The following is a 13,476-nucleotide window of genomic DNA, read 5'->3' as shown; positions in this document are numbered from 1 at the left end:
CTGCAAAGGGGGCCCTGTGGTAAGGATGTACTTTAACAATGACACTTTATATTAAAACATGCTGTACCCTGGCATCTTTCAATTATTCATGGGATAGTGGTTGCTTCCCCATACATAATGAGGTTTTCAAATTTAATGTGGAAAAACCCTGAACATTCTCCTTTTCTTCCACCTGGAAAAAATACTGATGAAGGTAACCAGGAATATATTTATTCTCAATTGCATACCACAGTAATCCAGGCAAAAGGTAATCTGAATATGATGTAGCGATAATGTTGTATTGTGAGTTTGAAGATCTCCTTGGTTAAACCATTTAGCTGTAACTTATATGCAACCTCAAGCCATTCTTTGATACATTTGGTTTGTTGGTTATCATCTGCTGTACAGACTGTGATATCTACACATCTAACTGGCTCTTTACAGTGGAACAGGGCATCTCAAAGATTCAGGGTGCAAAAATGTAACCGTATAATCTATAAAGTTCCCGTTCTGTAGTGACAAAGACTTCAAATTTTAGGGATGACTAGAGACCTGGACTTTATCAAAACATCTGATTACATGCACAACTTTCTACTCGCAGATCCTTCAGCCTTTCAATCACAAGATCTTCTGAATGAGATAAGTACATCACATTAATGGAGGATCGCTTCTGGGGCACACAGTGGGAACTGCAAGCAAAAAACCAAACAAATCTGAAATTAGTTTTATTTGGGGGGGAAATAATCTCAAAATACTATATTGATCCAAATTTGCCATATCAAATTATAGAGCTGAAACAAGCAATTACACCAGCTAAAAATCTGGCCTCTAAATTGGTGTAACTCCATCAGTGGCGCTATGCCAGTTACACCTGCTAAGGAGCTGGCCTGAGATTTCTGTTGATACTTCAGGTGCACACATTACTGTACAGGACCTATTTTTAAAAAAATAAGGTCTGCCAGTTGGAGAAGCAAGGAAAGTTATGAATTGTTCCCCCGCTCCCTCCCATCCCCCCAAAACCCAAATCACAGCCTGGCGAGTCAGAACCCCCTCCGTCCCCCGGCAGGTTTCTGGCTTGCTCAGCTGCAGTCCCTGGCAGCTGAGCCTGGGCAGGGAGTGAAAGCCACCTCCCCATCCCAGCTCTCTCAGGCAGCTGCTGGGCTACAGAGCAACCGGGAAGGGCCGGCATTAGAAATGGCTCTCCCCTGCCAGGGAGACTGGCGTGGGTGGGCAGGCACAGCGCGAGGACAGAGCGCCCCCCTCCCCCGCAGGTAACATGTGGCAGGGAGAGCATGGTGGCCCCTCCTGCCAGGGAGAGTGGTGGAACGTGTGTGTGTGTGGGGGGGGGAACACGTGACTTCCCCTTTAGATCATGCCCCTCCCAGTTCTCTATGGGGCACCCTCGGAAGAGGGGGCGGGAAGAGGTGGGGCCTTGGGGGAAAGGGTGGAATGGGGGTGGGGTCTGGGACAGAGCACCCCCGCCCCCGCCCACCCCAGGAAATCAGGAAGTCGGCTCCTATGTGTGAATTAGAACTGGACCTGAACAAACCCCCCAGATCCACACACTCCAAAATGTGGTCTGAGCCCCCCCAAACTTTCAGAAGTTTGTGCCCATTTCTACTGTGAATGGCACTTCACTTAAGGATAGCTCAAATATGTTTCTCACTACTTTATAAAAAAAAAAAAAAAATCCAGTTGCATTGCTGGTTCTTTCCAGCTCTCAGTAATGTTTGTCTGGACACGTCAAGTATTTTCTGAATGATCAATATTGAAGCCTGGGTTTTTGAAAAGGAACTATGGGTGTTAGGTGTCCAATTTCAATTAACTTTCAATAGTTGGGCACTTGTCTGTCTTGGGCCCCTTTGAAAATCCCAGCTGGAGGTAAAAGCTATTTCTGGGGCCAGTTAACACTTTTGCTCCCTGTGTTGTGCTACTGTATTCAAGCAGACTGGTATTTGTAAATGTCATAAGCCCAATTCTTAATTTCAGTGAGACTTGCTTCCACACAGCAGCTGTAGAATTGGGCTCTGTGTTGTTTTTATTAAGGATATAGGTATCTATGTCCTATTTAATATATTACCTCATCCTGTTTTCTGTTTTATTTATTACACCCCGCTGTGCTTCAGAGAGCTCTCCAGATTCTTCGTCGGAGCATTCTCCTCTTAAAGAAAAGAGTTTAAAATGTTATTAAAGCTAATGTTTAAAATAATTATATAATACATAGGTTGGGGGGGAAAAGTGTCTGTACATCTGGGTGTAGTGCTTAGATTATCCACAAATACATAGCTGGTTTTTTAAAAGTAATATTTAAAAATATTAGATTCTGCTGCAGCTGAATGTATTTTTATAAAATGAGATTCAATAATATGATTCAAGGGTTTTAGCCAATATACCAAATAGAGGACATTATTGTCTTACTGAAGTAATCTTATAAATAGCATTTGTAAGTGTAAGAGAATAACTTTTTGAAAGTGTAGAATAAAGGCTCAAGTACCATTCATCCCTAAAGTCAAATTCTTTCCATTGGACTGACCAGTGACTCGTACCTCATACCCTCCCTCCCTCTCCCCAGCTGCCTTGAAGTGGAAGAATTTGCCTCACAAGAATATACATCAGCTGTGTGTCAGTTATGACAAACTATGCTACATTGCTCATATATTGGCCTAGGATTAGATACATAAGAACAGCTAAATCATTCTGAGTTAACAGAAGTGAACCCACTTGGTCTTTTGACTAAGGACAGATAAAATGGGACATCTGACTACATTTAGGTGCTTAAGCATAGTCTGTGATACTCTTTTTAAATCTGAGAGGCAGCTTCTGCTTTTCTTATCTTCCAATATACTTCTGCGAGTGCAATTAACAGGATTAGTATTAGGCCTCATTGATCCCTTTTGCTGCTGCAGGACAATGCATGTGCCTAGGTAAGAGTTTTAACAGATTTACTGCAGAAAAGCAAAGACAAGACTGGTATGTCCAGCCACTCTATAAAACATGTCACTTTGTGGATACATTAACCACAGTATATCTCAGAAATTATGCCCTTTGAGTAAATCATACCATGTACTGTATTTGTGTTTCAGCTAGTACCGTAGGTGGATGCTTTCCTAAAGCCGTATCAGAACTTCACTGCTGTCGCACCCATGCTGTTCCAGTGTTTGGTTTCTAAACACGGACAACCCTACTAAATAGTGGGTTCATTAAGATATCTATATTTGCACATTTGGCACCACACTGAGAGCAAATTACTGAATTATTGTGACATAAACCAAATCTGAACCCAGTTCTCTCAAGGTGAAAAGATGTAGTATTTTAACCCCCAATTCCTACTCTAAATGCCAAAAAGTAGCAGGTGTATCCAGCAAATGTGCTGCTGGATATACCTGGTACAAACTGACTTTCCAATCATTTGAATGAACTTCCCAGAGCCAACAGTTACTAGAACTCTTGCACATTCCTACATCATGGAAGAGATTTAAAAAGTAGCTACTTGCAAAAACTTGTGAAGAAGCCAGGAGGCTCCAGAATCCAGTGGCTCAGTTGCATTGTCTGAAAGTTCACATAGTGTTGGTGAAGGCTGCACTGTTGTAGGCTGGAATCTTCTGGCAAGTTTCTCCTTCTCTCTGTACCGCAGTGTTGGCATTCTCTAGTGACCTGCTGTTTACTTCCACCATATAGCTCAGTCACCAGGAAGCGATAAGCCACCAGTAAGGGCTCACTCCGGGTGCATCTGTTCAAACAGTACAGGCTCTTAGTCAGAGCTTCATGGAGAACCAAGCTGCCACTGTCGTCCGTGAATCGTAGCTGAAAGCCTATTACATCTGAGGTGGTCTCATTCAAAATGGCTGAAATGTTAAAGACATCATAACCAGATGGTGGTAGCTCATCTAACGTCAGCACTTTCTCATCTAAGGCTTCGCTTTCTGTGATATTTCCCTGGACCACGGAGATGCTGTGCACAGTAACATTTACTGTCAGCGATTCTGGGTGTAGAGTCTTCCTGAGAAGAACTAATTCTGCAAGCCTCATGGAAGGTTTCAGGTAAGAAATATTAAACCACAGCCATCCTGGAATGCCAAAATATGGATCTAGGAGAACAATTAATGTACAATTTTATTTCAGGCATGGAACATGTAGACAAGGAACCTGAAGGGGAAACTGAGGCAGTGGTTGTGATAGCGGTTTCAGTGAAGCAGAGAGGGTGGGTAGATGGGAGGGCAAGGAGGGAGATGAAGGAGAGGATGAGGGCCTTTGGCTCTGGAATTTTCTTTCCTCCGTAGTTCAACAGAACCCAAGTTTGTTGATATTCAGGGCATTGTGAAAGACCCATTTATGTTTTGCTTCACTAGGAGGCTGATTTGCTGAAAGAGGCGCTTTTGGGAAAGAGCAGGGAGGGGAGATGAGTTTCTGGTTTAAGGGAGAGAGGACTGAGTTTTGTTGTATCATGAGTTTTGGGGGTTTTTTGTTGACATTGTGTCAGATCAGTTATTTTAAACCGTGATTTTCTTTCTGTGCGTGTACCTAGAAGTTCTCAATAGGTGCATTTTACAGCACCAATTAATTATTGAAGGGTGCTGGAACAGCATAAAACTATATTATGAAATCCAAGGGCCAGGTACCCCAGTATACTCTGGTTGATTTGCACTGTTCTCATGACAGTAAGTCACCACAAACCTGTTTTAAGGCACTGGAGTGGCCTTATTTTGTTGTTTTTAATGGTTGAATTGTACCTCCCTGACACTCAATTGATAAAACAGAAATGTTTACAGGCCTTTAATGAAAGATGGCATTGCTGTAGTGATCTTACCTTGTTAATGATCTCACTGGTTCAACCTTTCTGGAGGGAGATTTGCAGCCAGGTTTTGCAGTCAGCTCAGATTTGGCTTCTTTTATTATTTTTTTAACAGAGATTTCCAACCATGTCAGTGTATGCCTAATTTTTATTTCATTTAAGACAGTACTTTGGATGTCAGCCAAGGTCTAAGGTCCCTAGTGGGGTTTCACTAAACTCTTCTGTCTATTTTCCCTGCAACTCTCTTGCTTACTAATAGTTTTTCTTCTCTGTTTTATTTCATACGCTTATTTGTTTAAGATAAACTAAGATGATCTTGTTGCTTACAAACTGGATGTTATGGGATCTGTGCCTTAGGTTCCTGAGAACCAGATTCCACACTCAACTATGTGCACACCAGCTCCATCAAGATCAATACAACTGGCACACACATCTGCAGGCTGAGTTTGGCACTAAATAAATCAACTAAATCATCCTAGATGGGGGAGAATATTTGTTTTCTATCTGATTGCCAATTAAAAGTACATAACATAAGAATGTCCCTAAGGTCAGACCAAAGATCCATCTAGCCCAGTATCCTGTCTTCCGACAATATCCAGTGTCAGGTGCCCCAGAGGGAATGAACAGAACAGGTAATCATCAAGTGATCCATCCCCTGTTTCTCATTCCCAGCTTCTGGCAAACAAAGGCTAGGGACACCATTCCTGCCTATCCTGGCTAATAGCCATTGATGGACCTATCCTCCATGAATGTATCTAGTTCTTTTTTGACTCTGTTATACTCTTAGCCTTCACAACATCCTATGGCAAGGAGTTCCACAGATTAACTGTGCATTGTGTGAAGAAATACTTCCTTGTATTTGTTTTAAACCTGTTGCCTATTAATTTCATTTGGTGACCCCTAGTTCTTGTGTTCTGAGAAGTAGTAAACAATACTTCCTTATCTACTTTTTCTACACCAGTCATGATTTTATAGACCTCAATCATATCTCCCCTTAGCCGTCTCTTTTCCAAGCTGAAAAGTCCCAGTCTTATTAATCTCTCCTTTCCTGAACCTTTTCCAATTCCAATATATCTTTTTTGAGATGGAGCAACCACATCTGTACACAGTATTCAAGATGTGGGCGTACCATGGATTTATATAGAGGCAACATGATATTTTCTGTCCTATTATCTATCCCTTTCTTAATTATTCACAGCATTCTGTTTGCTTTTTTGACTTCTGCTGCACATTGAGTGCATGTTTTCAGAGAACTATCCACAGTGATGCCAAGACCTCTTTCTTGAGTGGTAACAGCTAATTTAGACCCCATCATTTTATATGTATAGTTGGGATTATGCTTTCCAATGTGCATTACTTTGCATTTATCAACATTAAATAAGTAGGCAGCTTATTGGTAGTTGGACATGGAAAGTCAAAAGACACATTGTTTAAAATTAGGACTGTCAATTAATCGCAATTAATCTCATGTGATTAACTCAAAAAATAATCATGATTAATCGCACTTATAATAATAGAATACTAATTGAAATTTATTAAATATTTGTGGATGTTTTTCTATATTTTTCAATATTTATTTCAATTACAGCACAGAATACAAAGTGCACAGTGCTCACTTTATATTATTATTTTTTATTAGAAATATATGTATGTAAAAATGATAAACAAAAGTATTTTTCAGTTCACCTCATACAAGTAACTCCTCACTTAAAGTCATCCCGGTTAATGTTGTTTCGTTGCTACGTTGCTGATCAATTAGAGAACGTGCTCATTTAAAGTTGTGCAATGCTCCCTTATAACGTTGTTTGGCAGCCACCTGCTTTGTCCACTGTTTGCAGGAAGAGCAGCCCGTTGGAGCTAGCTGGTGGGGGCTTGGAATGAGGGTGGACCAGCAGCCCCCCATAAGCTCCCCGCTCCCTAAGTTCCCTGTGCAGCAGCCGCCCAGCAGGCTATCAATTGCCGGCAAATATTTGTAATAAAAAATAAATATAAAATGAGCATTGTACACTTTGTATTCTGTGTTGTAATTGAAATTAATATATTTGAAAATCTAGTAAACATCAAAATATTTAAAATAAATGATATTCTATTGTTGTTTAACAGCGTGATTAGTCAAAATTAATTTTTTTTAATCGCGATTAATTTTTTTAATCACTTGACAGCCCTACTTAAAATGCATTCTCCCAGGACTGACCAGTGTACTGGACCCTGATCAGGATGGGGATGGACTGTTGGAGCGTTAGTTAGTTAACTTCTAGGATACAACAGCAGAAATGGAAGAGATTTTGTGGGAAATAAATAGCTTCAGAGCCCAGTTCTGCTCCTGGTGTGGACAGGACCTTAGCCTTACACTGTAGACACTATGTTCAGCCTCATCCAGCACAAAGGATGTCCTTTTATAGGTCACCAGTCTAATACCACAGATTAGAAGAAGCCCACCCAGTTTCTAGGACCGATGCACTATCTGGACCCAGACTAGTTGGTTTGGCCAGGTCCAAAACTGAAGAGGGCCCACACCAATCACTATGTGGAAGACTGTGGCTGATGTGTGACTCTCCTTGCCAGATAATGCACCTTTTGCTCTCATCTATGTCATTCACCCATCCATGTGGAGGCCCAAGACGTGGCACTGTAAATATCCCATTTCTCTTTCCCCAGGTATGTGATGACTCAGGTTAAGTTCAGCTGGTTCCCACCTGTCTTCGATTATTCACCCAGACCTCATCTAGGTAAATAAATGCTGCAGAGGGTGCCTGAGGCCCCTTACTGGTTCAGGGCACAATACCCCAGAACAATGAGGCACAGGATGCTCAGCGGTGCTTTTAACAGCTGCTCTAAAATGGAGCAGTGCTTGCTGTCTCCTGCCACCCACTGCTGACAACAACATGTGTGCAGGAGACCTGGAGTCTACCCCCACCTCCATGCTAGATGTCCGTGCCCTTTTAGGACATTGGCACTTGTAGTGTGGGAGCTAGCCCCACTCCAGCCTACCCGTTCAAGGTAGTGCTATGTTTCTGTTTAGCCCAGGAGGTCAATCCTAATTTAGCGACCCTAGGAGACACTCTCAGCCATGTCTCTGTGGTTAGGGCTTCTCTGCATAGGATTTCTGCCTGGAGTCCTCCAGGACTCTAACCCTAGAAACTTAGCTTACAGCATAATCCACCATGGCTATAGACTTATAGCTAGAGTGATAGATGGGTAGAGCACTGCACAGTATCTCCGAGTACAGGGGCCTGTAAACTGTAACAGGAAGCAGGAGCCACAGCCGGGGCTTAAGCCACCGTCCACGCCCTATAGGTTGGAAGCAAGGGACAAGGAGCAGCCAGAGTGAGACTCAGCTAAGGGCCAGCATCCCAACCAGAGCATCCCCCAGTTGATGGCAGGAAGCATCTAGTTCCTCTTCCCAGCACAGGGCAAGCAGCAGCCAGTACCAAGGAGTAGTGGTAACCCCAACCACAGACCTTTACTTGGACCAGGACAAGGAGCAGCCAAATAAGCCCCAGAATTATCTAGACACGGACCCAGGGAGATGCCGGAACCACTCTGAAGCGATTCCTGTATTCCTGAAACTTTTTTTTAATGCTGCAACCTTGCCAGGCTTCTGTCTGGTAATCATGCTATTTGCTGTCTTTCATGTAACAAGATTAGATATAGTCATCAAGTGTGCAAATTAGGGTGTTAAGTCACTTGCATGAAATCTCCAGACTTCTGAACCATCAGCCTTAATAGTTATATTATAAATATACACAGGCCATTCTGGTTTCACTGCCCAAGCAGCATGACAAGCACAACGTAAACAGACTGGATAAATGGTGACAAATTAGATTTTTAAAAACTCATTTAAAAACTGTTATTAGTAATGTGAGTAAGGACTTTTTTTGATGTGGTTTGTCTTGGTGATAGTCTCCATAAGACTGACATGTGCAGGTAGTTTCAACTGGTGACTGAAGTTTAGTTGGTTGGGAGTTAAGGTAGCTTCTCATTTCTAAACTGCTCTGTCCTCAAAGCAGTCACTTGAAAGAAACTGATCCTTTTTATTTAACTCTGGCCTAGGAGACTGCATAGAGATCTCTCAAAACAAATGCTGTGTGTTATAAAATGTGTAAAGCAGATATTGAAACGGTAAAGTAATAGGTTTATAAAAGCAATGTCATTAATGATAAGAGGAAAAAGAAGAAAATCTATTGGATAACCTGTTTTTAAAAGGAAAACATTTCAAACTGGCAATATTTTTTTCCCCTTAGGAATTGTTTATCATGGTAATCTTTAAAGTTATTCAAGATATGATGTAAATCACAAATAAATAGTGGTCAGTTTCCTACCTTGGATGCTCCTGAAACTCTGCACAAGAGTCCCTTCGCTGTTTAAGGCTGGTGGGGTTCGTAGATGATAGACTAACTTCATGTAGTGGTGAGGCTTGGTCCTGAGAGGTATGGATAACTTATTGATATGTAGCATTTCCAGGATGGCCTTGCTTAACTGTTCATCTGTTCCCCAGATAAGCTGGCATTTCCCTGCCCCTGGGCAGTGAGAACAAAACATCAACAGCAATCCACAGATGAGTCCTAAAAACAGAGAAACAATGCTCATGGTGGGTCTGTGAGTAAACAAAGTTTTAGAGAAAAAACAGAATGTAGCCTTTTGCTGGCTCCTGGTGTTTTGTCTTCTAGCTGTAATTGCAGAGGGGTAATAATACTCAGCCAGAAAACTGCAGTTAATTAGTTGCAAGGACTTGGTGCCATTGGCACTGTCCTGAAAACTAATTACTGGTAAACAGAAAGCCCTAGAAGACTTCATTCGGAGGATGTGTATTTACTACACACACACACATTACTTCTCTTTCTTTCTCCCTGGTTTGTTGTTGGGACAAAAGCATTTTGTATGTTGTGAAGATGATGTATAGAATTTTTGTTTCTGTTTTTTAAATACAGTTTTGTTCATTTAGATTAAGTGACTCGTTGTTATGGAAACGGAAGTCCCTTAATCTATTCACAGGCCGTTTGTGGCAACGGTAGCAGTAATGCATGCTTTCCCACACTCCCCGCACGAATGACATTAACCTTGACTTGGGAAGACCACCCGCTGCACACATAAGAGGTGGTTTATTCTGCATTCCACCTCAGTCCTATGTCTTTAGTGAGCACAAACTGCCAGTTGTCCTAAATCCTTCCAGAATATTATGCATTGTTTGTACAGCTAGCTGCTACCCACTGGGGGTCAGAACCTCAGACCACTCAATCGATTTCACTTTGCACTAGAGCGGGTACTCGAATTATTGTCACAAGAGTAAAAGGCCCTTGACTTAGCCCCTGAGCCATTCCATTCCCTATTTACTCTCCTCTAGTTTCAGTATAACATAACTTTTCTCTCAGGCTTTTTTGGGGAGAGGGGGAGTAGGGGGGAAGGAGGGGCCAAAGAATTTTGAACAATAAACTTCATCAAACCACATGTATTTAACTGTTTTGCTAACCACCTAGATTAAACATTTAAGAGGATTTTTTTAAATGAGAATTTCACTTTTCACAATTTGTGCGGCTTGTTCACAAACAGTAAGTCAGCACACACACCTTGGGGCATCTCCTGGAGCCGGAGCGATAAATCAAACAGATGCATTTTGTGACTTTTTCTGTTTACAAATTGTCCATGATTTTCTTCATTATTTCAAAGTTATTTGCTCTTCAAAGTAATTTGCCAAATAATTTCTGAAACAAATTCTTGGTCTGTGGTTTGGTCTGTAAATATTCCATATCTGAAATTCAAACTGAGCTGTTTTGATTAGATGTTAGGACATGTGATACACTTCTGCTCTTTCACTGGATGGCCATAATTTAGAATGGGACGTCTGGTGCAAATATTTGCATCTACAAAACTAGTGTTAGCTTTTTATTAATAGTCTGCAACATTGACTTAAAATTGGCTGCTTATGTGATCATTCCTGAATCTTTGTGAAATGCAAACATGGAAGAGAAGGGAACACAGTGAAAACCTCTGACTAAAAATTCAAATTTCAATGTCACTGACTTTTTTTGAAGCATTCACCTTGCTCTTGTAGGTTAGCCATTTTAACAGTAGTAAAAATAAGGTTAAGTACTTTGCAGGCCTTTTGCAGAATGACCACAGTTAGGATCCATCTCTATTTAGAATATGGCCATTTAGGGGTAGCTTGAAGTAGGACACATGGAGAGTGAAATTCACCCCCTGTGGAGAGGGTCTGTACCAAGTAAGTCCCACTTGAGACCTCAAAATAGGGAGCTGAATGTGCAAGTACCTCTGAAAATCAACCCTTAAGTGTTTCAAGTTGGGGACCCAAAAACAGGACTCAGAATTAGGGGCTACTTTGGAAAATTTGTCTTTAAGTGACTTGACCATAGTGATAGAGTGAATCAATGGTAGGAGCAAGAAAAGAATTTGGCTGTCTTGACTCTAGGACAACTACTCTCTGCACTGCATCTGGCTGCCTCCTACAAGATTGAAGGGAATTAGCAAAGTTGTTTTAGAAAGAAGAAATAAAAAAATGGCCTGCAAAAATTATGAAGTAATGAAGCACTAGACCAGCTGGAGAAGTGCCTGTTTTTATAGAACATTCGATGACAAATTACTTCCAATTTTAGATTGTTTGTAAATGCACTTTAGAAACAAAATATATTTTTCCTTGATTTAGCCCACCAGGAAAAAAGCCAAATAATTACACTGTGTACAAATCTATTTAATTACTTAGCACTGACTACAGTATTTTAAAGACCACTGCTATTAGATTAGGGGCTGATCTTAATAGGATTTCTCAGACAGATTTTCAGTAAACAGGGCCTTAATAAACCATTGCAAACAGGGTACCAAGCAGTAGGTATATCAGCTCTTACAGTAGGAGTAAATCCTGTTTGGCTGGGAGTAACTCAATAGTAACTTGCCTACAACCATTCTTCCAGTCTGTGCACTAGCCACTGTCCATTTGCACTCCCTGTGACAGTGTTTTGGTCTACTGGTTTCATGTACATGCAGATCCTGTGGTCCCATTTGACTCTGACCCACATTATCCCTTCTGCACTGATCTATTCTGAGGTAACATGGAGCCCTCCATGTATGTAGGGGCGTGAAGGACCTAGTGTGCAGCCAAGTAGTATACATAGCACCCAGGCTCACCACAGGGCTCAGATGGAACAGGTGGCCTTGAGCAGGACCTCTACAAATCCAGCTGTAGATTTCACCCAAATCAAGGGTGCAATCTACAATTTCAACTTAAACATGGGAAAGGCCTGTTCAGTAAGGGTGGGATAAAGGGTTCCTTTAAGAACACTAAGAGGAAGGGAGGCATATGAAAGCCCTTACAGCAAAGAAAGGAGAAGCAGGCACATGCTGAACTTTCACAAACTGGCTTGCTCCCAAACAGAACAGAATATGAATAGCTGCTGTACATGTGCTAATTGAATGTAAGGAGAACCAAAGCCACATTCTGTTTGCAACTTACACAGGCTGTTAACTGACAAAACTAATAAAGAAATTGGTAAATATTGTTTGCAGGGGAAAGAAAGAATTTGAGGGAAAGGTTTGGGGAAACTAAGCATAAGGCAGAAATAATACTGTGTGCGTGGAAGGTGGTGTGAAATTGCCATCATATTCTGTGTGACTAATCATGTCTGTTTGAGCTAAAAATATCAAGTAGTCCTAGTAACTTGGACTGAGTTCTGTATTCCATCCACAGCATCTTTTACTAATACGAATTATTTATTGTTAAAAACATTTCTATTTTTATTTTGCTGAAGTCAAATCTGGATTTTATATCTGCCAAACATATAATGCACCTTCCTATGCATTCACTTGGGTGGCCGTCTGGACACCGCAGAGGTTCATGAATCTGCCTGTATACAGCCTTTGAGCTAATAAAGCTGGGACTTTCAGATCAGGCAATAGAGAACCCCATGTTTAGATCCAGAGGTCCCAGGTTCCATTCCATCCTGAAGCATCACTTTCATTTAGAAAGGTGTGTTCTGCGTTCTTTATATACTGTAAATTTCATGGATCACCGATATTGGCCACTGCTAACAGAGTATATTACTAGGCAATAGACTTTTCAAAAACCAAGTGGCAGTCCAATGTCTGCTGCTGGGTGCTCATTGCTGGGGGGAGAGGGGAAAGGCGGTGATGCAGATAGTCTTTTGAACCAGCTCAGCAGTGCCACTGGGTTCTGAGCCCAGGGCTAAATATTAGATTCACCTTCACACCTTCTGGTAATTTGGGGAAATGCTGAATATTTGCCAGTGAACTGCTGCTGCCCAGCTATCTGCTCCTGACTGGAAGCAGGAGAGGGAATGATGGACAGTCACTTAGATAGACTCTAACATTTGAAAACTTTACTGATCCATAAAAATAAATGTATATTGATATTTTCAAATAGATTGACATATTTTTGTCTAGTGTACGTTTGTGTCTATGTATAGAGAGAATATCTTCTGGTGTGGTATAAAGGTCTGATCAGTATGAGTTTAGAATGGATATAATACGCCTGTGGTCAAGTCTCAAGTGAATTATGTAGGACAATCTCAAACACAGGCAAATGAAACTTTTATACAATGCAGTGTAGTTGTAGTTGTGTTGATCCCAGAATATTAGAGGGACAAGGTGGGTGAGGTAATATATTTTATTGGACCAACTTCTGTTGGGAGAGAGAGACAAGCTTTCAAGCCACACAGAGCTCTTCTTCAAGTCTG

At 41.3% G+C, this 13,476-nt stretch overlaps 1 protein-coding gene across 1 annotated transcript; it reads right to left on the bottom strand.

Moving 5' to 3' along the window:
* Positions 1–541: 541 nt before the first annotated feature.
* LOC112114378 (bone morphogenetic protein 2-like) lies at positions 542–9,361 on the bottom strand. The gene is made up of 4 exons (XM_024211089.1): positions 9,094–9,361; positions 3,470–4,067; positions 2,060–2,140; positions 542–668 (listed from the first exon to the last, which is right to left on the bottom strand). The coding sequence occupies exons 1-4, from the start codon at positions 9,359–9,361 to the stop codon at positions 542–544; spliced, it is 1,074 nt and encodes a 357-aa protein (XP_024066857.1).
* Between the last annotated feature and the right edge of the window lie 4,115 nt (positions 9,362–13,476).

The sequence above is a fragment of the Terrapene carolina genome, unplaced genomic scaffold (assembly GCF_002925995.2).
Source record: "Terrapene carolina triunguis isolate 2854851 unplaced genomic scaffold, T_m_triunguis-2.0 Scaffold113, whole genome shotgun sequence".
Lineage (NCBI taxonomy): Eukaryota > Metazoa > Chordata > Testudines > Emydidae > Terrapene > Terrapene triunguis.
This window is presented reverse-complemented; position numbering and strand designations above follow the sequence as displayed.